The sequence below is a fragment of the Hemiscyllium ocellatum genome, chromosome 43 (genome assembly GCF_020745735.1).
Source record: "Hemiscyllium ocellatum isolate sHemOce1 chromosome 43, sHemOce1.pat.X.cur, whole genome shotgun sequence".
Lineage (NCBI taxonomy): Eukaryota > Metazoa > Chordata > Chondrichthyes > Orectolobiformes > Hemiscylliidae > Hemiscyllium > Hemiscyllium ocellatum.
In genome coordinates this window covers 19,641,392-19,666,334 of record NC_083443.1, presented here as the reverse complement: position 1 = coordinate 19,666,334, position 24,943 = coordinate 19,641,392, and the positions used below count along the sequence as shown (strand labels likewise).

General features: G+C 41.8%; 1 protein-coding gene across 1 annotated transcript in view; it reads right to left on the bottom strand.

Moving 5' to 3' along the window:
• LOC132834957 (neurofilament medium polypeptide-like) overlaps positions 1 to 24,943 on the bottom strand; it is a 30,617-nt gene that overhangs the window by 261 nt on the left and 5,413 nt on the right. Inside the window, exon 3 of the mRNA XM_060854127.1 lies at positions 21,589 to 22,328. Coding sequence (XP_060710110.1) covers positions 21,589 to 22,328 — 740 coding nt within the window. The remainder of the gene's footprint in view (positions 1 to 21,588; positions 22,329 to 24,943) is intronic.

The window sequence follows — 24,943 nt, the reverse complement described above, 5'->3', positions numbered from 1 at the left end:
AAAGGGGCAGCTTCTGAGCAGTTATGGGGTGATGATGGATTGTCTATAGGTGGGTTATTGAAATAGGCTACCTAACCCAAATGGTCAATGATGGGTGTTTTAGCCCAGTCTTGTGTCCACCCACCCTACTTCCCTTGACCCAATGATGTACTTTACCATGAGGTTGGACATTGCTTCAGAACATTTTAGGGAGCTTCTTGTGTTTTTATGGCATTTTGCAGACCAATTATGAACCATTAATTTCATTATTGTGAGGAAAATGAATTAAGCAATCAGGAAAGCAGAGGAAGCCTATCCCCTTTAAGAGCTCTCGAGATAGAATAACTCGATCTTCCCTTACTGCATTGATGAAATAGATGGTCTGCCTTGCTGAGTCATATGCAGTTCTCATTCTCCTACCATCGGCATCTTTTGCAGCAGGAGCTGGAATTGTGTGTCTGAGCAGCAGAGTTGGTGAAACACTGGAAGCCAGTTTTGCTACATTTACATGCTTGTGTATTTATAGAATACTGATAAATTAAGTACAATGAATGTAATCAAATAAAAGGTTAAAAATGCACGCTGTTAGACAGTCAGAAGCAGATGTTGGATGTTTGCAGAAGCATGAGGCATTTGTTTTGTTACTTGCAGATGATGGGCTAGACAATAATGCCCACAGATTAACACCAACATATCTGTCAGGGTGTTTTTATGATTGCTGATGAGATGGAGAAATTTATTTTAAGACAGGAATGAATTGGAGAATTCATTCAGGTTGCAATACTATTGGGTTTCCTTATGGAAGCACAGGGCTGTATTTCCAAATCGCATCAATGCAACAGTCCTGGGACTGAGACAGGTAGTTTTTGGCATAACTCTCATTGCTGCAAGGTCAGACGGATATCACAATGAGTGATGAGTTGCTTTTCACCATCTTATCTCTGTGCGTTCTGGTCATTAAAGGGACAACAATGAGAGGCTGTTGACATAAAGGAATGGGCAAATGAAGCAAAAATGATATGAAGGAAAGAAACCTTTTGAAACAGTGGGTACTTAGGGTGTGGAATGCACTGCCTGGAAATGTGGTGGGGAGTATGTTTAATTTTTTTATTTATTCATTCACAGAATGTGGACTTTGACAGCCGGGCCAGTATTTACTGTCCTTGGATAGTTAAGAGTTGACCACATTACTGTGGTCTGGAGTCACAAGTAGGTCAGACCAGGTGAGGATGGCAGGTTACCTTCCCTGAAGACATTAGTCAACCAATGGATTTTTCTCAATAATCAGCAATAGTTGGATGTTCATCACTAAAATTGAGAGTGTGGCCCTGTGACAGCACAGCAACTCAGGCAGTATCCAAGGAGCAGGAGAATCGACGTTTCGGGCATAAGCCCTTCATCAGGAATGAGGCTTGTGTGCCGGGGGTGCTGAGACATAAATGGGAAGGGTGGGGGTGGAATTGGGGGAGGGAAGGTAGCTGGGAATGTGATAGGTAGATGAAGGTAAGGGAGAAGATGATAGGTCAGAGAAGAGGGTGGAGCAGTTAGATGGAAAAAGTGGTGGACAGGTCAGGAGGGCAGTGCTGAGTTGGAGGCTTGGGATTGGGATAACGTGGAGGGAAGGGGAAGCTAGGAAACTGGTGAAATCCACATTGATCACGTGTGGTTGCAGAGTCCCAACTCAGAAATGTGAGGCATGCTTCCTCTAGGCGTTGGGTAGCAAGGGTTTAGTGATTGAGGTGGCCCAGGATATGTATGTCCTAGATGGAGTGGGAAAGGGAGTTGAAGTGTTTAGCCACGGGGCAGTAGGGTTAGTTGGTGCAGGTGTCTCAGAGATATTCTCTGAAACGATCTGCAAATTGTCATCCTGTCTCTCCAATGTAGAGGGGACCACATCGGGTGCAACAGATGCAGTAGATGACGTGTGGAAGTACAGGTAAATTTCTGTCCAATGTGGAAGGACCCTTTAGGGCCTTGGACGGAGGTGAGGGGAGTGGTGTGGATGCAGATTTGCACTTCCTGCAGTGGCAGGGAAAGGTGCTGGCAATGAGGTGTGAGCTGACGAGGAAGTCGGAGAGGGAATGATCTCTCTGGAATGCTGCTAGGAATGGGGAGGGAAATATATCTCTGGTGGTGGAGTCTGTTTGTAGGTGGCAGAAGTGGCGGAGGATAATGCGATGTGTGCGGCAGTTCGTGGGGTGGAAGGGGAGGACTGGGGGGGACTTCTGTCTTTGTTGTGTTGGGAGGGATGGAGTTCAAGGGTCGTGGTGCAGGAAGTGACGGAGATGTCTTGGAGGGCATCATCGACCACATGGGAAGGCAAATTTTAATCTTGGAAGAAGGAGCCATCTGGGATTTTCTATGTTGGAATTGGTCATCCTGGGAACAGATGTGGTGATGGTATTGAGAATAAGGGATGGCATTTTTAAAGGAGGTAGGGTGGGAGGAGGTGTAGTCCAGGTAGTAATGGGAGTCATTGGGTTTGTAGAAGATGTCTGTGGTTAGTCGGTCACCGGAGATGGAGATGGAGAACTCTAGGAAGGAGACGAAGGAGTCCAAGATGTTCTAGGTGAATTTGAGGTTGGGGTGAATGGTATTGGTGAAGTTGATGAACTGTTCAATCTCCTCTGGGAGCACAAGGTGGTGCCAATACAGTTTTCGATGTAGCGGAGGAACAGGTGGCGGTTGGTGCCGGTGTAATTGCTGAACATGGACTGTTCCAAGTACCTGACAAAGAGGCAGGCATAGCTGGGTCCCATGTGGGTGCCCATGGTTTGGAGGAAGTGGGAGGATTGGAAGGAGGAGTTGTTGAGGGTGAGGACCAGTTCAGCCAAGCTCCTGCCCCACCCAGCTCCCAGCCCTGCCATGTGTTTACTATTTCTCCAGACCTCCCCATCACTGAGAACGAACCCTCCTCAGCAAAGGCCTAACCTTCACCCCCCCCCCCCACGCTCCCAGATTGATGAGTTCAACACACATTGCGACCTTGAACATTTTTGCCACCTCCACCTCCAACTCCCAGCCCACTATTTCAACCAAGACTCCCGCCCATCCACCGAGAACCCCTTCTCTTGCCTCCAACACATCTCATCCACCTGGGCACCCCGTACTGTCCTGTTATCTGCCCTCGATCTCTTTATTTCTAATGCCACTGGGACATCAACCGCCTCAACCTGTCCAGCCCCCTCAGTCACTCCAACCTCCCATCCTCACGAAACGCAGCCCTCCACTCCCTCTGCTCCAACCCCAACCTCACCATCAAACCTGCAGACAAGGGGGCGCAGTGGTAGTTTGGTACACTGACCTTTCCACCGCCGAAGCAAAACGGCAACTCACAGACACCTCCTCCTACTGCCCCCTCGACAGCTCCCATTACCAAACTATCATCTCCCAAACCATCCACAACCATATTACGTTTGGGATCTCCCATCCACAGTCTCCAAACTTATTGTCCGTGAACCCCACATCACCCATTTCTACCTCCTACCAAAGATTCACAAACCTGACTCCCTGATCAACCCATTGTCTCAGCCTGCTTCTGTCCCACTGAACTCATCTCTACATACCTTGACACCATCCTGTGTCTCTTAGTCTAGGAACTCCCTATCTATGATCAGGACTACTACTACCCTTCATCTCCTCCACGATATTTGTTTTCCCGGCCCCCAGTGCTTCATCTTCACCACAGACATCCAGTCCCTGTACACATCGATCCACCACAACAAAGCCCTCCAAGCCCTTCGTTTCTTCGTCTCATACTGTCCCAACCAGTAGCCTGACACTGACACCCTCATCCGCCTGGCTGACCTGGTCCTCACCCTTAACAACTTCTCCTTTCCATTCTCCCACTTCCTCCAAACTAAAGGAGTAGCCATGGGCACCACATGGACCCAGCTATGCCTGCCTCTTTGTCAGGTATGTGGAACAGTCCATCTTCCGCAGTTATACCAGCACCACCCCCCAACCTGTATCAGCGCCACCTCGTACTCCCAGTTCATCAGCTTCACCAACACCTTTCACTCCGACCTCTAATTCACCTGAACCATCTCGGCCACTCCCTCCCTGAGCCCCCCGACCCACAAGCCTCATTCCTGATGTTGACTCTCCTGCTCCTTGGATGCTGCCTGACTGGCTGTGCTTTTCCAGCACCACACTCTCAACTCTGATCTCCAGCATCTGCAGTCCTTACTTTCTACCTGTTCATCATTAAACCCTTAATTCCAGATTTCTTTTAATTGAACTCAAATTCCACCATGGCAGGATTTGATCCCAGGTCCCCAGAGCATTACTTGGGTCTCTGGATTAATAATCTTCTAGTGATAATACCACAAAGCCATTGTCTTCCCACAATTGAGGCATTCAACAGGGAACAGATGATTATTTGGATAGAAATTATGTGGGGAAAACTAATCACTTTAAGTCTGCTTTATGAGATTTTCATTATCTTCATTACTACATTTACATATTTAGACTTATAGTGATATACAGTACGGAAACAGTCCAACTCATCCATGCTGACCAGATATCCTAAATTAATCTAATCCCACTTGTCAGCATTTGGCCCATATCCCTCTAAACCTTCCTATTCATATACCCATCCAGATGCCTTTCAAATGCAGTAACTGTACCAGCCTCCACCACTTCCTCAGGCAGCTCATTCTATACACACACAACCCTCTGTATGTAGAAGTTGCCCCTTAGGTCTCTTTTAAATGTTTCCCCTCTCACCCTAAACTATGCCATCTAGTTCTCTACTCCCCCACCCCGGAGAAAAGACTTCGTCTATTTATCCTATCCATGCCTCTCCCTTGGAGGTAAATAAATACTTTCAAATATTTATTTCATTTTCCTTTATCTTGATATATTTCTTTCTCAGTAGCCAAATTACAATTGAAGTTTTCTGGAATATGGGCATGTGCTAGTTTCCTCCTGCAGGTTTTGTGAAGTGTCTAATTGACTGTATGTGTCTCAGCACTCCAGTGAAAATATTTACTTCAGACATTTCTACACAGTGAAGGAAGGAGCACACACAGTGACAAAGGGAGGACAAACATAGCCAATCAAGAAACACTCTATACAGACAGTTAATAGATTTGTATTTGACCAGAGTTTGCACAGAGGTTTAGAAGGAAGCAGGGAATGCCTTTCCAAGAGCAACTATTATGCTGATTGGAACAATGCATGTATTCTAGTCCTGACAGATCATGGAAAGCCTAGAGAGACTTTGAAGAGTAGATACATTACATTCATTCTGTGGAACTGGGAGAGATAGCCATTCTTTAAAGGAGATTTACACTATTATATTAAGAGATATCTAAAATCTGCGTTGTGCTAACATTTCAATTGATCTATGTCTGCTCAATACTGACACATAGGACTCAGCATTTTTGTTCCTGATTGACAACTTGCCCCAGTGGCACAAATCCAACAGTGCCTCAGATTGAGCAGTATTTTATGCTTGTGTGGCTGAGGAACAGCTAACAAGAGCTGTAGCGAACAGAAAATAAAATTATAGTAATGTGCAGTTTGAACCAAGGGTTGTTCAACATGTAAAAAGTGAATAGAAAAAGGATAGTGAAATGCAATAACAAAAGGAGCAAGGCAAGCAGAAATCAGATATCCAGTAATAACAAGACAATAAGTGAAAGAAGAAGAAAAAAAAGAGACTGAAATTGCTGACTATAGAGACAAATATTAGATTACTCAATTTCTTTACAAGCAAGGTAGTAATGTCATTGAGTCATACAATCATACAGCACAGAAACAAACCCCATGGTCCAACCAGATTAGGCTGACCATAATCCCAAATTAAACCCGTCCCATCTGTCTACATGTGGCCCATATCTCTACAAACATTTTTTTATTCATGTACTTATCCAAATGTCTTTTAAGTGTTGTAATTGTACAACCTCAACATGATATCCCAACTCCTATACCCAGAGGCCTGAGCAATGAAGGCAAGTGTACTAAACACCTTCTTAATCAACCTATCTACATATGATGCAGGCATCAAAGAATTATGTACCTGAACCCCTAGGTCTCTGTTCTACAGCACTATCCAAGGCCCTACAATTAATTGTATAAGTCCTGCCTTTGCTTGTTTTACCAAAATGCAATATCTCACACTTATCCAAATTAAACTCCCTCTGCCACTCCTCTGCTCATTGACCTAATTGGTCAAGATCTCTTTGTAATCTTAGATAACCTTCTTCACTGTCCACGATAACACCAATTTTAGTGTTATCCACAAACTTAATAACCATGCCTTCTATATTCTCATCTGAATCATTTATATAAATGACAAACAAAAGTGAACCCAGCAGCTGTCCCTGCAGAACGCAGCAGGGCCTCCAGTCTTAAAAGTAAAAGTGGAAGTGCGCTTAAGAAAATACCAAGTTTGTTCAACTCAATTCTCTCCTTTCAATGCTAACTGCTGTCTAAAAAAGGAGCCATGATTGACCGAGTTTATTATAGACTCATGCATGTGATGTCAATAATAGGAGTGATGTTAAAGGAAATAGTGAGGGAACTAGTATATGATTACTTGAAGTCCAGTTACAAATGATGTTCAACAGGGATTGGTGTTGGAACCATTGGACTTCAATACATTGTCGATGATCAGATGTTGGTATGTTGAACCCAAATTTGCAGCTGGTTCTAACTCTGTGTGGGTTTACAAAGCCTTTGGCGAATGTTTGACTTTGTAGTCAGTTCTTCATACAAAGTAGGCTTGTGACCAGCAGATGGTGTTGAATTTGGAAAAAGTGAGGCATTAGACATGTGAGCAGATTGCATGCTCAATAGACATGCATCCTGAAAAGAAACCCATTAAAGATGGTTGAAAAATAAATTGATCTGGGTGTTCTAATGCTTGCATTCCGAAAAGCTTGTGAACATTTCCATAAAATGATAACTTCAGCAAACAGGGTATTGGTGTGTATTTATAAGTTAACTGAACATGAAACAAAACACCAAAGGTCTTGGTCTGGCCTCATTTGGAATGAAGTGTTCAAATTTCATCTCAATACATGGTGGGTGATATTGAGGATTGAAAAGGGTGCAGCCAAAGGTCACTAGACTAATTCCTAGTTTAGGAAGGATATTAAACTGGAGACGGTTCAGCAAGATTTACCAGGATGTTGTTGGCAAGTTTGAGTAATAAAGATTGGTTGGAGAGGTTGAGACATTTTTCACTGGAGCTTAGAAAGTTGAGGGGTGACTTTATGGAGGTTGCCAAAGTCATGGGGGGCATTGATAAGGTGAAAAGCAAGAGTCTTTTACCTAGGGTGGGGGGAGTTCAAAATGAAGGTGAAAGGAGAAAGATTTAAAAAAACAGATGAGGGTTTTTTTTTACACAGACTGTGGTTTGTATGTGGAATGAACTGCCAGAGGAAGTGGTGGATGCAGATATAGTTACAACATTTAAAAGAGATTTGAGTAAGTACATGAATAAGAAAGATTTGGAAGGATATGGACAAAATGCAGACCAATAGAAAAATGGTTGGTGTGGATTAATTGGATTGAAGGATATGTTTCAATGTTATATGACTCTCTGACTCTATAGACTAAGTTGGGACTCTACACTTTAGAGAAACTTTAGCTTTAGATGATCTAATAGAAATTTGCAAGGTTTTGAATGGAATTGGTTGTATTTGAAGTGACATTTCCTTCCCATGAGATAGGCTCTAAAGGAGCAGCAGGAATCTCCAGTGAATACTAGACTTCTGTAGCAAGATAATGACTTGTGTGGTTGAACACTATTTCATTGAATTTCTTCAAGAGAGATTTAAGCCTGTTTTTGGCTTGGTCAGATATCACCTCATACAAGAAATAGGTTTGACAGGGAATTATCAGGTCTAGAACAATCTCATGGACCAATGTCCATTGCATTGGAGAGGAGGGTGAGGTGTAGTGACAAGGAAGAATTTTCCAGATTTCTTTTCTCCCTAATTGGCCTGTATTTTTTGCCTCACCCAGGAGATCACGTTTTTTGGGTAGTGTTGAGAGTTTATACATTGTGATATACAAGGTGTGGCACAGTCTTCCAGTCTTACCTTTTCAGCTCTAGCTGGGTCTCTTATAGTTCTCAACAGGGTTTCTGCAATTGCATTTAACTTCCCATCAATGTGGCTGATTTTTAGGTGGTATGGTTGGATGAACAAACTCCAAGGGAATAATTTAACATTCTGGGCTTTTAACTTTTCTGTAGAAGTTAACAAATGGTTGACAATATAGACTGTGGTTTCTCTGTGTCCATTTCAGAGATTTACCTCAAAGTCTTTGAGAGCCAGTAGCATTTCTGATGATTGTTTAGATTTTTGGAGAAAGTTCCTATTGGTCTCTCCATTTCAGTTTCTTCCTCTTGAACAAGGACAGCCCCACTCCTGATGCTCCTTCCACTCTTGGCTTGTTTAAATGTTTGGTTAAAGTTTAGAGCTGCAAGCACAAGCTGTCTTATTAAAATGACCTTCATCCTTTCAACATCTGTCTGGCATTTTTCAGTCCATACTACCTTTTCTTTTTTCTCCAACAGCTTTCTCATAAGGCAGTTGTTTTGCTGGCATTTGGGATACATTTTCAGTGGATTCCACACTTCCCAAGAACCTGGTGATTTCCTGTTTTTTTGTGAGGATTGTAAATGTGCTACCGCGTGTACCTTTGAAGTTACTAGTCCTTGACCCACTATATCTCCTGGATTGATCACATGAGCTTTTGCAAATTTGCTCTTAGTGAGATCCTCAGTTACTCGAAGTGTGTTTCCCAATTGCTGTACAACAGAAGGTCATCTAGGTACACCACATGATTAAACAAGCCAGCCACTATCTTGTTCATCATGAGTGAAGGTTGCTAGGGCATTTCAGAGTCCAAATGGCCCGATTTGACATTGGTATAAACTTTCCAGTGTTATGAAAGTTAAAGTTTCTTTCAGGAAACCAGCCAACACTACTTGAGTAAGTTGATCTTTGAGAAGCAGAGTGCTTTACTAAGTCTATCTACACCATTTCCCAGCTGGGGTATCAGGTAGGAGAGGGGTCTGGATCATTGCATTAACTTCTAGGTCATCAATGCAGAACCTTCTGGATTGCAATGTTGCTTCTCCCACATCTATTTCATGTTGGGCAGGATGGTGGATCCTGGCGTGTCTCTGCACAAGCCTTATATATCGCCTTGTTATATCTACTCACTGTACTGCACCTAGCTGGGTGAGTGAGGAGTCACGGTTTGTGAGTATCTCAGTGTTGGTTATTTGGGTAGCCAGGGATCGATGTGGGCCTCACCCACATTTCCTTCTGCTTCATCCTTGCTGCTACCTTCATCCTCCAAATGGGTAAGAATGGAGCGGCTGCTTCTCCCTTCCCTGGCCATGGTCCTGTTCTATCGTGTTGACATGAGACAGCTGCTGTTTCTCCCCTGCTTTGGTGTCTCAAATTGCATAAACTATCTTGTTATTCTTTACAGGCCACTAACTAGATGTCTAAGGGTTCACTTGGTTACAGTAGGAGCACAAATACATTGTCTCTTGTCTGAAAGCTGTGGGCTCTGCATGTTTGTTGTCTTGTTTTCTAATAGCCTGAGAGATTTTCAACTGCTTTTGGGCCACATGAGGTTCTCCTGGGGCATCTTTGGAACTCTGCCATGTGGTTGAGTGTGGCGACTTCCTCATTCTGTTCTAAACACCTCTCCTTGATTAGTTTTAGCAGCCCTCACAGTTGCTACCTGTAAGCTCATTCAAATGGAGTCAAACTGGAAGACTCATTGGGTGAGTTCATAGAGTCATTGAAATGTACAGCATGGAAACAGACTCTTCAGTCCAACTCATCCATACAGACCAGATATCCTAATCCAATCTAGTCCCACCTGCCAACACTTGGCCCATATCCCTTCAACCCTTCCTATTCATATACCCATCCAGATGCCTTTTAAATGCTGTAATTGAACCAGTCTCCACCACTTCCTGTGGTAGCTCATTCCATACATGCACCACCTTCTGTATGAAAAATCTGTCCCTTCAGTCCCTTTTATATCTTTCCCCTCTCATTAAACCTATGCCCTCTAGTTCTGGACTCCACCACCCCAGGGAAAAAAAACTTTGTCTTTTTATCCTATCCATGCTTCTCATGATTTTATAAACCTCTATAAGGTCACCCCTCAGCCTCCGATGCTCCAGGGAAAACAGTCCCAGCCTATTCACTTCACCTTATGCTCAAATCCTCCAACCCTGGCAACATCCTTATAAATCTTTTTGAAACCCTTTCCTATTGGCAAACAGAAGAAGGTGTAGTGCTCTATCTCAGTTATGAGGATATTCATGGGAGCATGAGGTGGCATACCATTCTAGTGCTCTCTCCACCTAAAGGTAGTATGTTGAAGAGTTGAGCTGGTTCCCTTCCAGGTTAAACATGACTTGCTGAAATATTTTATACCTCAAATTTGAGCCCTGATCCAATTGGATTTCTGTAGCCAGGTCAGACCTGGTGAAGAACTGGGTCAATTCACCACCATTGTCACGGCAGATCTGGTTTTCCAGGAAACAGATTCTGGGAAGCAAGAAGCCACATCCATGATGGTAAAGAGATATTCTGGTAACCCCCTTTTGATTCAGTCAGAGGACTCACGTAGTCCACAAGGGTCTTGCTGTAACATTCCCTGGAGGTAATGCATAGTGTGCTGATCTTATGGTGGTTAGGGTTTTCCCAGAATCTAGCAGGTATGGACCTGTGTGGCTTGTAAAAAGTGTTGAGTGCTGTGGGCAAGTAACAACATGCCTAGCCATTGGAATTTGGTTCTGAGGAAGAGTCACTGGATCTGAAATGTTAACTCTGATTTCTCTCCACAGTTGCTGCCAGACCTGCTGAGCTTTGACAGCAATTTCTGTTTTTGTTTCTGATTTCCAGCATCTGCAGTTCTTGGTTTTATTGGAATTTTTTGACTGAGCAATAACACTTCCTTATGGTACTCAGTGGCGCCCCTACCTGTGCAACCTGAGATTGCAGTCAGTGAGTGGGTCTCCACTTCCTCAACATCACCTCATCTTTACTGTACTAGTGGTCAGGGACTACTTCAGTCAGTGTGTGACACCTGAGCTAATGTTGTTAACAGCAGGACAGCTTGTTGGGCCACTATCAAGGGAAATGTATTGATGATGTCCTGTGGGTTTGCTAGACTTCTGTAAAAGGTTTCTGATTACTAGACCAAAGTGTCCCCTGTTTTTGGTACCACCTCCACTTTGGCCATAGTCAGGTAAATGCCACATACCTTTTCCTGCAGTTATTTGCTCACCTTGAACTCACTGGACTGCTATTATCGTTGATCTTGCCAGATCATTGCTGAGGAACAGGTAAACAAGGGAAAACTCAAGTGTTACTCATCCTGATACAAGGCTGCACTTCAGATTAAACTGGTAAAGGGGAATGGGCATGTAACATCCTTAATTCTTTCTTTCAGCATCTTTGCACTTACTGCACTCTCTGAGGGAGATTACACTTTTCCCAGCTTTCGAGTTTTCCTGGCCCTAATACCCCTCAGTATCACTGCAGGCTTCCGTGCATCACTTCTGGGGATTGTGGCCATCCTTCCTTTAGATACAAAATCCCTTCAGTATTTGTTTAACTTCATCCGTACTCTCAGGGAATCACACCTGCAGCCAGAGCCTTAGCCTGGTCTGCTAAACCCTCTGAATGTCTCCCATTGTCTACTGTACGGGCTTCAATAAATCACACTGGCTTATCCTGAAGCTTGCAGCACATGCCCTTCCTTTCAGCAGTGTAAACACACAGTTACTTGGCTTCACTTTTCATCTGAACACCATCATTTGTATCCTGGGGAGGGCTCCCAGCATCCCTCTCTTTCCTTGGTCTTAGACTCAGGTGCTCAGTCTCCCATCACTCTCTCCATCTCAATCTTTTCCATTTGGTTGGGGGTGACTAGGGAAGGGTCTTTTCTGGGGTTTCATAGCCGTCCGCCAATGTGGCTACCTGCTGGACACTGAGTTATCATCCTTTCCTCTGGGTGTGTACTTTTTGGGAAGAGATTTTAGACAATCAGTGAATTTACAACATCAGCTATCTTCTCGCCTGTATGCCTTTCTTTTAAAAAGCACAAATTGTGGTTAAATTAAGTAATTTGGCGTTGCAATCCATTTTACTGATACGTCCTACTTTTTTCATTTCACGATTGGTGGCCATACCTTCAAATCTGATGGGCCTAAGCACAGGAATAGTCTGCCTAAACATTTCAAAAGATTTCTCTCAGAGGCTCTATAAAACCAAGTACTCATAATCTTCATGAATATCTCTTCTTTTGTCATCTATTCTTTTTTATTTATGCTGATGTGAAGTGCCTTAAATAGCCTATGTTATAACATTATACATTTGAAGTAAATTCTAGATGCTTTTTAAAAATTGAAGTGGATATCTCTGGCTAGGCCAGCATTTATTACCCATCCCTAAGAATCAATGGTATTGCTGTGGATCTTGAGAATGAAGGGGAGGCTTCCTTCTCTAAAATGCATTCGTGAATCAGATGAGGTGTTTTTACAACAATCAACAGTGACTATCTGCCCTTAGACTAGCTCTGGATTCCAGATTTTTCATTTTAAAAATCACCTTATTAGCTGTTATGGGTGGGATTTGAGTACATGTGTACAGAATATTCACTTCATGTTAGCTCTGAAGTGTCATCTAGACTCAAAATGTTCTCTCTCTCTCTCACTCTCTCTCTCCATGGATGCTGCCTGCTGTGATTTCCAGCATTTTCTGTTTTTAGGACAGATTCCAGCATCTGCAGTAACTTGCTCCCCAGAATATTAGTGTGGGGGTTCTATATTACTAGTCCAGCGATATTACCATTAAACCATCAACCTCCCCCCCCCCCCGCCACACACACACACACACACACACACACTATAATCAATGGTCAGTGACAACTAATGATGAGGACAGAGATACACTGTTTTTAAAAACAATTAGAATGGCTTTAGTGTGGTTGCGAAAACAAAATGTGCACTGAGTTGTCCTTAAACCTTGGACAGACATTCCACTGAATTGATTTTCTTACGTCACAGACTGAAATAAGCATTACCTCAGTGTGGCCTTGTGATATACATTATTCCTGACAAGGTCAAACATCATACAAGACTAGGTTATAGTCCAACAGGTTTATTTGGAAGCCTAGCTTTTGGAGCACTGCTCATTCAAGGAATGGTGCTCTGATAGCTAGTGCTTCCAAATAAACTGGTTGGACTATAATCTTGTGTTGTGTGATTTTTAACCCTGCCCAACCCAAACCTACATCGGCACCTCCAAATTCTTTCTGACAGTTTGTTTTGTTATTCAGAAGTTAAATTATTGGTGCCAGAAATAAACATTGGGACAATACTAAATTCTAAGGAAAGGATATTTGTTTAGTGATTTTAACTTGTGATGATTCCTTAGAGGAGTGTAGTAACATCTCTGAACAGGTTCATAAAAGGCTTAGATATTGTCTAACCAACCTGTTCAGAGAGGTTAATACATTCCTCTAAGGTAGACTGAGACTTGAACCCAGGCCAACTGTTCCGCAAGTAGGGAATATTTGGACCAAATGGTCTGTTTCCATACTTTTTTGTGACTATGTGACTTCGGGGTTTGTATTGGTAACAACTGTTCTAGAAAATAAAGAGGGGAAATCTCAAATTTCATTAATTGTTATTCTGGGTCCAGTCACAGATCTACATTTTGGAGGGAAGGCAAGTGTTTCCGTGGTGTGTGATTAAATGACCTATGGGGCAAGTTAATGTTATAACTGAGTTGTAGAATCTTAGGACTTTTTTTGCACATATTTGAGAAAAAAATGGATTGTGGTTCCTGTTGTGTTAAAGCCAACAGTTTTATTGTTGCTAGACCAATGTAACTGGTACATTAGAAGCGGAGCAGTTAATTTGCATTTATATTAGTATAAGTTTCACAAAGCAGTCACTTAAATAATTGTTTTTGATTAAATGGCCATTTTCTTTCTGTAAAAATTTCTAAAAATGACTTTATACTAAGATTTTTTCTTAACACATCAATTTAAGAACATAATAGAATATAAACATAGAAACTTTGGGAAATTGCTTTTGTCTAGATTAAATTTGGGTATTTCATTATATTGGTGATGTTTCTGCAAGATTACAGTCAACTGTTTTGTTAAAACATTGATCTATTGACTTCTGTGTTTTCACCTCCTGTGGCAGTACACACCATCAACCTCCTTTTTAAAGCAATCTCAGTGGTGCCTGCCTTCCAGGTCAGCCTTTCAATGAAACTGATTGGCAAATATAGCTGAGTCACAATGCCTACCTAAGGGCTGTTGTGATGCAGTAGTAATACTGCTATCTCTGAGCAGGAGGCCTGGGTTCAAGTCCTACCTGCTTGAGAGGTGTGTAATAATATTTCTGAACAAGCTGATGAGAAAATCAAAGAAGTGCCACCTAGACCTCGCTCGTTCTGTGTTCTTATCATTTAGCTGCAGCGATATTGCAACATGCAAGTGGGCCACTCTGCTTTGTCTGTCTTTCTGTTGAATATCCTCACCTTCCTTACGATCTCCACTGTTGACAGAAGATTCCATTATCCATCCAAACAGAGACATTGTGAAGTAGCTCCACATGCTGCCTTACTTTTTTCATCAGCTGGGCATTCATTTGAAATCATTGTGTTAAAGACCCAGCACCATTGTGACATTTGGGAAGGTCTTTCTTTCATACTGCCGGTGAAAAAAGGGAGATATAGAATATAATGAATGATCTCGTACTTAGTGAAAAACAGGCAAAAACAAAGGAGAAAACTTTTTTTTAATGCAATGATGGTTACAAAATGGAATGCAATAAGCAAAGAGAAGGAATAAAGTTACAGGGTGATTGGGAAAGGAATAGGATAAACTAAATTGCTCACGTGGAGAGCCTGCATGGTTCTCTAGTAGATAAAGAACCTGCTTTTCAGCTGTACTACAATTCTATCATCAACTTTGTCTTGTCAAAGTATGCCATACATCAATCCATATATCTCCATATTACAATATCCACAAGCAGGGTAATGGAAGATTATCTTCTTGTAAAGATAATTTAAAAACATTTATGTTAACGTACCTTTTGAGAACATATACCATTTGAGAATATATTTGGAAAAATGGCTGAATGCATAATCTGGATTGGATGGTGCTGATGGGAAAACTCTTGAAACCCTCAACTGAGAAAACAGCACAGATTATTTGATTTGATTATTTGCTCAGATGAGGAAACTGCATTTTACCCACCATGAATTATCCTTGAAGGTGATGGGGAGCTGCCTCCCTGAGTAGTTTTCTAGGTCACTTCAGAATGCAGTTAAGAGTTAACTGCATTGCTGTGGTCTGCAGTGAAATATGGACCAGCCTAGGTGAAGATATAACATTTCTTTCCCAAAACAAAACACTATCAATCTGGCAGACCTTCACAAATTGGTAGCTTTTATTTTGATTTCATTTAATTCCAGATTTATCAAATCAATTGGATTTAGATTGAATAGCTGCTTTGGAGGGATTTGAAGTATTTTTCTTTAAATCCATTTCTCTCAATTACTGGGCAGTAATATAACTGCCAAGCTACCAATACTCCTGGCTGACCAAATCCCAACATTGGCATATGTGGGACTCCCAAGCTTGCCCATGCCACTTGGCCAGCCAAGCACCTTTGAAAAACTCCCACTGAGGCTGATATCCCATCACTAAAGTCACCCTTGATTTACACATGCATAGAACTTGACACCAGCCCAGTTTCCTCAGAGGCAGCTCTGCGAGTGAACAGAATCTCTGACAGGTGTAAAACCTGTGCCCACACCTCCCCTCCCTCCTTCCAAGGCACCACAGGATCCTTCCACATCCAGTAGAGATTTTCCTGCACATTCAAACACCCAATCTGCTGTGTCCACTGCTCACAATGTGGTCTCCTCTACAATGGGGAGACAGGATGCCAACTTGCAGATTGTTTCAGAGAATATCTCTGGGACACAGGCACCAAACAGCCCCACCACCCTGTGGCTGACTACTTCAACTCCTGCCCCACTCTGCCAAGAACATGCAAGTCCTGGGCCTCCTCCACCGCCAAATCATAGCTACCCAACACCTAGAGGAAAAATACCTCAACTTTTGCCTTGGGACCCTCCAACCACAGGGCATCGATGTTGATTTCACCAGTTTCCTCATCTCCCCTCCTCCCACCTTATCTCAGATCCAACCCTCCAACTAAGCACTGCCCTCTTGAACTGTCCCACTTGTCCATCTTCCTTCCCACCTATCGCCTCCACCCTCCACTCCAACCTATCACCATCACTCCCACCTGCATTTACCTACCACCTTCCCAGCCACCTTCCCCCCAGCCCAACCCCACTTCTATTTATCTCTTAGCCCCCTTTCCATTCCCCAACATTCCTGATTAAGAGCTTATGCCCAAAATATTGAGTCTCCTGCTCCTCGGATACTGCCTGACCTACTGCGCTTTTCCAGCGCTACGCTTTTCAACTCTGATTCTCCAGCATCTGCAGCCCTTACTTTCTCCTCATTGCTAGAACCCCTGACACTCCTTTTTTTTTCTTTTTCCTTTTTTTTTCATAACTCCACACCGACCCTCTGAAGAGTAACCCACCCAGACCCATTTCCCTCTGACTAATGCACCCAACAACATGGGCAATTTAGCATGGCCAATTCACATGACCTGCACATTTTTGGACTGTGTGAGGAAGCCAGAGCACCCGGAGGAAACCCACGCAGATACAGGGAGAATGTGGAAACTCCATACAGACAGTCGCCTGAGGCTGGAATCGAACCTGGGGCACTCCTGTTTATATCTGTCAGCCAGGGCTCCCTGATTGGACCAGGTTAACAGCCCCAATCAGGGAACTCAGATTCTATGAGGTCCACCTAGCTGACCTTGTTTTAATCACTATAGACCCCGCGGCCCAACCGTCTGGGAGGCAGCCTCCTACGTTGCTGCTTCTGCAGTCTCTGCCCTATTAAGGATGGCCGATCAGAAGACCCACAGTTATGTCAGGCTAACTGTCCCATGTAACAGTACAGTGCTCCAAAAAGCCACTGTATGCAATGAAACCTCAAAGACAAATGAGCCTTTGCCCCTTTAAGCATTCACTGCACACAAAGCTTTCCTTCTCACCCAGCCTAGCTGGCTGAACTCACTGTCCCAAGTAGGATCGAAAACCTCCTTTATCATCCATTATCATAATGACATTGGCGTGACATTGGCATACAAGCAGAATGTACACGGGCAGGGGAAATCAAAGGGGAAATGCGAACAAGGAACGAGAGGAGGTCTCTTGGCCCTCTGAGCCTGCTCCATCATTCAATAAGGTCAAAGCTGATTGGATTTTAACCTCAACTCTACATTCCTGCATTTCCTGACAACCTTTCATTGCCTTGATAATCAATAATCTATCTATCTCTGTCTTAAAATTATTTAAAGATTCTGCGTCCAGTGCCTTAAAAGAAAATCTAGATATAAATTTAAATGGGATGCCTGTCAGAATTCCCAGTCCTGGAACGTAGATGACACAACAGGAAAATGCAACACATTAATTGTGAAAGGAATGCTGAGCTTTAGTGACTAAATGTCAGTGCAAGCTTTTTAATACGGGGAGTCAGCAGGGATCACAGAAATGTTAAAATACTCCTCAAATAGGCCACATTGATTAACATAAATTGCGTTTAGAACAAAATATTGCAGAACACTCATAAAAAAACATGAATATGTAAAATTGTACAATGCAAACCATCTATGATGGTGATACAGCTAACATTTGATACACAGAAAAGGTCTTTCGAAATCTGGAACCAATGAAGACCCTATTCCATTAGTATCTGTCACTGTTTGATAAGGGACTCTTCTTGGGTTTTATCTGCATGACTAATTCAGACAGGGCAGAAAGACGTCTGCCAACAATATAGAGAGACGATGATAAAATTAAAACGATTTTCTATTTTGGAGTGTTTCAAGAAACTGGATCACTTCCAGATTTTCATCAGATTAGATCCAGACATCAAATCAGAAATCCTCTTTAACTTTGGCTGCCCAGGGGACACACTTGCAGCATTATATAATATTCCACATCAGAAATTTGCAGAATGGAATATACTCGAAATCTTATTCATCCATCATTGTAAATAGCTAACAGACGATATTGTGCCTCAGTGATTCTAAGGATTGATTTAAAGACAGTTTGAGCCAATAGATGGTGTTGCAGTTTGATAATTCAGTCTACTTGAAGCTAAGGTCACTGAATAAATGACTTGACATTGATGCCAACAAAAGGCACAAGTCTTTGCAAAGTCAACTTTCAGACCTGGAAAGCACCATAAAACCTGGAATCGGCTAAACTGTAAATGGGGTCATGAGGAGTCTAACTGTTATAAAATAACTTCCACATAAAACAATAAAATGACAATATCTGCAAAAGGGCATTTGTGTTATAAAACTGGGGAGATACAAGAGTTCCTAAGAAGGGTCACTGGACTTGAAACTCTCCACAGATGCAGCCAGACCTGCTGACTTCTCCAGCAATTATTGTTTGTCAGAATCCAGTAAACTGGAGAAATCAAACACAAAGCACCAAAGGAAAGCACTGACAAATGCAAAGTGGAAAATTGAAAAAGATTGAAGAGCAAAGTTCATATTTTTATTAATAGTAAATTAACAGAAGGTGGGGAAGGGGCGATGTGGACCCATTAAAGACAGATGTTGGTGAAACTATGACATTTGCTAAGGGAATTTCACATTGCATCCATCCATAGCAGAAGTAAGGTGGAATCTATAGGTTCAATCCAATAGGGATCTGAGTGATATGAGATTTAGAGTCATAGGGTCATAGAGATGTGCAGCATGGAAACAGACTCTTCAGTCCAACTTGTCCATGCTGACCAGATATCCTACATTAATCTAGTCCCATTTGCCAGCATTTGGCCGATATCCCTTTAGGGTAACCCGGTGGCTCAGTGGTCAGCACTGCTGCCTCACAGCACCAGTGACCTGGGTTTGATTCCAGCCTCGGGTGACTGTCTGTGTGGAGTGTGCACATTCTCCCTGTGTTTGTGTGAGCTTCCTCCAAAAGCCAAAGATGTGCAGGTCAGGTGAATTGGCCATGCTAAAGTACCCATGGTGTTCAAGGATGTGTAGGTTAGGTGCATTAGTCAGCGGTATATGTAGGGGAATGGATCTGGGTGGGTTATTCTTTAGAGGGTCAGTGTGGAATTGTTGAACTGAAGGGCCTATTCTATACTGTAGGGAAATTAATCTAAACCCTTCCTATTCATCCAGATGCCTTTGAAATATTTTAATTGTACCAGCCCACCACCTCCTTTGAGCAGCTCATTCCATATACGCACCACTCTCTGCATGAAAAAGTTGCCCCTTAGGTCCCTTTTAAATCTTTCCCCTCTCATCTTAAACCTATGCCCTCTGGTTCTGGACTCTCCTATCCTGGGAAAAAGACTTTGGCTATTCACCCTATCCATGACTCTCATGATTTTATAAACCTCAAAAAGGCTGCCCCTCAGCCTCTAATGCTCCAAGAAAAATAACCCCTCGAAGTCCAGTGAAGCTTATCTCAATGTTAGCAGTAACACATTGCATCCTTCTATACATCTGCCGAAAGGCTGTGAGCTTCTCACTTAGCAGTAATAAGCTGCCCATCAAGGGGGATTGTCGCTTGATAAATGCTGCATTAACATCACAACTTGGTTCATTAATATTCAGTTTCCTTTTTTACCGACTGCACTGATCAAGCTCAACGTCTAGAATTCTTAACAAGGCAATCGGAACAGGCACCTGGTGATTTCAGCTCCTTGCTCTAAAGGGCTTCCATTTTGGTCACCAGGCACCAACATCTCCAGGAATGCTCCATGGGCACAGGACACTTAAGCCCCATATATATGAACATTGGCATCTTAACAAGTGCCAACCTCTAAGTGTTCTTGTGACACATCTCTTATCCACTTGCAGCGCACTTCTGTGCTTCACCACCGCACCTTGGCACAATAATAACTCTCATTGTAATGCTGCAGCAAATACACTGTCTGCTCAGGGACACACATCCAGTTTATGGAGGGGAATAGTGCTTCTCCGGGCTGTTCACTCACTGTCATAGCACTTACTGACTCAGACAAAATACTAGGTGACTCCTTGCTCCACCAGGAAACATAACTGGGAGTTTCTTGGAGTTTTTTATGGTGTTTCTCGGAGTTGCTCCCATTCTGTTACCTTCACTTTGGTGTGTGTGTGTGTGTGTGTGTGTGTGTGTGTGTGTGTGTGTGTGTGTGTGTGTGTCATATCTCATACCTAAAGAGCAGGACATTTAGTTTGAACGGTCCATACTGGAGACAAATGGAACGCTTTCATGGATATTTAACAGAATATATAGGAATAACGCATCAGCTGCTACTCACAGAATTTATTGAAAGTTTCTTCGAGCCCAACAAAGCTTTAGATTTGGTTGAATGATTAGAGAACATGATAATGGTCTATGTTCAACCCAATCTGAAATAGAGAATGATAAGTATATTGAGGTCAGAGAGAGTTAGGCTGCCAGTGGTTAGTGGGACTATTCACAATTCCAGCATCAGGAAGCAAATCCAAATCATTTAGACCCTGAATTATCCTTTGTGTCTCTGGAGAAGGATGGGAAGATATTGTTGAGATGTGGTGGATTGTGCATGTTGGATGAACATAGATATGGGCAGGGCTGTGATGACTCTTGTGGTTGAACATCAGATAATGAGTCACTTGCTTGCTTGTGATGATAGAGGATTCATTAGAATCTCTTGTTTACTACATGAAAATAATTGCCTTAAAAAGCTACGGGGATAGCTTATTGTGTGACACAATTTGATATATTTCAAAGTCTTCAGAGTAAATAACTTGGAACAATTTAAAATAATTGGGAGCTGAACAGATTTCCTTTTAACAGTGATTTTAATTGTGAACAAGAAATTAGATTATTGACTTTGCATCTGGAATACAATTACTGAATTACCTACTTAGTAGTCTGATTACCTTTACTGTATTGCCACACATTTACATAGCTTAGAGCAGATTTTAACACACTCCTCTGACCAATGGAGTAGATTGGCCAGCAGTCACTCACTCTAGTCTCAGGCTTGGTTCATTTTGAGGGTCTGAACCCATTCCCATGCTGATGACAAGATATGTAGACAACTGGCTACAGCTTGTCATCTCAACATTATTAAGCATTCTCATTCATTTATCATTTTGTCTCTGCCTGGTCTTATGGTAATGGCCATTTTGTATTTTTTCTTTGTTTTTCACCATGCATTGCCATTGTGTCTTGTTTTCTTTTGTCACCATCATTACATCAGACTTTCAACATTATTTGCCAGGAAGGCTGTTTGAATTTTCCTTCAGTTTCAATTTATTTCATTCAATTTATGATCAAACCATTCATAATGACTTCAGAGTTTTTTTGGATCAGTGGACTGGATGATTGGTTTCATTTTCTTCCTTCATTTACAGAAATTCTTTAAATATCTTTCTCTTAAAGAATGTAATTCATTTTTTATTTTCTTTGCTTTCCTTTTCATCATCTTTCTTACTTTCTTTTTCTTTTGTCTTCAAAGCTTTTTGGCCTTTTGTCTGTTCCTGAAGTTGTGTTTCTTTATTACCACCAGCCTTCATGGTTCTTTCCTCCGCAGCCTCTTCCTTTGTCTCACCAGCTTTTCCTTCCATTTCACTTGGTTTTGATCCAACACCTTGCTCCCCAATGTCTTCCTCTTCGGCTATAGCAGCTGCTCCTTTCACAGCTTCCGCTTTTGCCTGAACAGTCTCTCCTTCACTGGATTTTTCTTTTGCCTGAACAACATCCTTTACTTCTTCCTTCTTTTTGGCTTCAGTACCTTCTTCTCCTTCTTTGGCCTCAACCCCTTTCTCTCCATCGTTTGCTTCAGTGGTTGACGTTTCTTTAAGTCCTTTTGATAGTTCTCCTGCCTTGTCTTTTGTATCAGTGGTTCTTCCCACACCTATGTCTGGAGCTGATAACCCCTCTTCACTTTCTTCTTCCTCCTCTTCTGTCGTTGATTTATTTTCCTCAAATCCTTCATCGTAGAGTTGGCCAGGTTTCATTTTCATATAAGCATCTTCAAGCTCTGCCAGGTCAATTTCCTTTGCCGTCTCACTTACAATCTCTTCTACAAACCTGAACTCAGGGGTAGCCTTTGTCTTAGTTGAGACATGAAACAATTGTGTCATACTTTGAGGTTCCTTGCATGTCGAGGATAACAGACTGAAGTGATCAGTATCTGAACCAAATCTTGCCTCCTCACCTTCCAAGAGTTTCCTTAACAAAGAAAAGTATGATTAGTCTCAATTTTAAGATTGTCCCACGGAAACAGAGAACAATAGATACTATAAAAGAAGCAAATTTTATCTGTCATTTCATTAAAAAATGATTAAAAGCCAAGATAAATTTCCCAAATAGACATTTCTTTAAAGTAAGATTAACAAAATTATTTCTAAATGAATTTCTACAAGTGTTGCAAAGTAAGATAATATAAATGTATTACATTGGATGCTATTGAAATTATTGATTAGGGAAGACAAAAAAAAATGAAACTGGTCTTTATTCAGAGGACAAAATGGATGTGTAGCAAATTAACAACTAATTTACTCATCACATCTATTCTTTCCACTGAGGTGCATAGAATAAGAGTTCAAACTTTTTTTGGACTCACTTTTCTAATCCCAATATCACTTCTCTGTTCACTAAAGTCCTGGTAATACTTTGGAAAAACTGCTTCGGTGTTTAAAAGGCTGCTGATTCCTTACCAGCCCAATACTCATTGTCACTGGTGATCAATTTCACCCTCATCAAATGTGTTTATCCCTTTTGCACCACTTTCTCAAGATACCAGTTGAGTGAGAGAATTTTATTCCAACTGATCCGAAGATTTCTCAATACCCAAGTAACAATTATGACCTATCTTTCATTTCAATGATCCAATTATTGTCTTATTTCAAGAGTGCATTATATTTTCAGCGTCTGTTCTCATTGTTTCCAGCATTTACTAAATGCGTCAGTGGAATCCATTGATATTTCCTGTGGCCTAACTGCACTGGAAGTAACTTTACTTGCTCCAGTCAGATATGTGCGCTACATATTGATCCTTTGATTCAGAGGTCTAATCCAAGATGCGGTTGTGTTCATTGCTGAGCTGAGATCAAATCAATGAAAAAGATATTTCCTTTTAAGGGAACTGTTTGTTTTCTTGCCTAGATCTCTTTCACTGTTGCCAGTACCCTGATCCGTTCCTTCATTGCATCAAGGTTGTTCTTCTCCAATGTCTTACACACTGGCTTGTTCAATTTTAGATCCAGGAAGATGACTGGGTCCAGGGCTAATTTTTCAAATCTAAATAAAGGCATGTATGTGGAAAGTGAGCTAGCTGAAGTGAGTTAGCATACTAGGCTAAGAAATAGATCAATGAAGATGCAGAGACAGACATGTAAGGGGATATTTCAAAATACTCAATAAGTGTATCCTACTAATAAAGGAAAAAGTCTAAAGGTAGGACTTACGATCTATTATTAGCTAAAGTCATTAGTGAAAGCTGTGAACTCAAGATAAAAACATATTACTGCACAAAGATGAATGGCAGGTCAGATGATTTGTCCGAATCTAAAGAATAGCAGAAAATGACTGAAAAGTTAATCAGCAGGAAGAATTAGTATATGTAAGGAAGCTAGCTAGGAATGTAAAAAATGGATAGCAAAGGTTACTACAGATATTTTCAAAGAAACAGAGTAAGTAAAGTAAGTGTTAGTCCTCCATTGAGTGAGAATGGAGAGTTATTAGTATATAATAAGGCAATCTCATTTTGGAAGGTGCTGCCTAAGGATCTTTGGCAAATTTCTGCAGTGCATGTTGTGTACTATCTACATGATGCATTTCCAAAATTCACCCAAGAGTCATAGATGCACCTTCCAAGCCCATGCCAATTTTCATCTGGAAACAGCAGCACATATATGGGAATACCATGACCTGCAAACTCCCCTCCAAGACACTCATCACCCTGACTTGATTCCTTCACTGTCACTAGGTCGAAATTTTGGAATTCTCTCCCAAATGGCATTGTGGGTCTACTTACAGTACATGGACTGCAGCAGTTCAAGAAGACAACTTACCACCGCCTTCTCAAGGTCAATTAGGGACGGGCAATAAATGCTGGCCCAGCCAGCACTTCCTACATCCCATGAGTGAATTTAAAAAAGGCAGATGAAATGAATAAATACTTTGGTCTTCACTATAGAGGATATAAAATCATTCCAGTAATAGATTTAAATTTGTCTATGCAAGGGAGAGAGGAACTTAGCAAAATTACAGACATGAGAGAATTGATGCTGAGCAACTGATGGAATTGTGGGCTGACAACTCTCTGGGTCTGGATGGATTTCATTCCTGGCTCTAAAAAGAGTTTGCTCATTGGGTAGTAGAAGTGTTGGTGTTAATGTTCTGAAATTCTCTTGATTCAGGAAAGGTTCATTGGACCAGAAAGTTGGACAAATAACCTCTCAATTCAAAAGGGAGGCAGGAAACAGGAAATTATCAGCCAGTTAGCTTGATGTCTACTGAGCAGAGTGAGTTAGACTTGATTATTAAAGAGATTATGATTGTGCATTTAGAAAAACACAAGTTAATTGGGAAGAATCAACATGGTTTCAGCAAAGGATAATCATATTTAACCAATCTATTGGAGTTCTTTCAAGGAGTAACATGTGCTGTGGATAAAGGGAAGCCTGAAATACATGGATATCTGGATGACACTTGATAAGATATCACGTGAAAGGCTATTGCGAGGAATGAACGCTCCTGGCATAGAGAGTAACATATTAGTGTGGACAGAAGATTGGCTAGCTGCCAGAAAACAGCTGGTATGCATAAATGCACTTTTATCT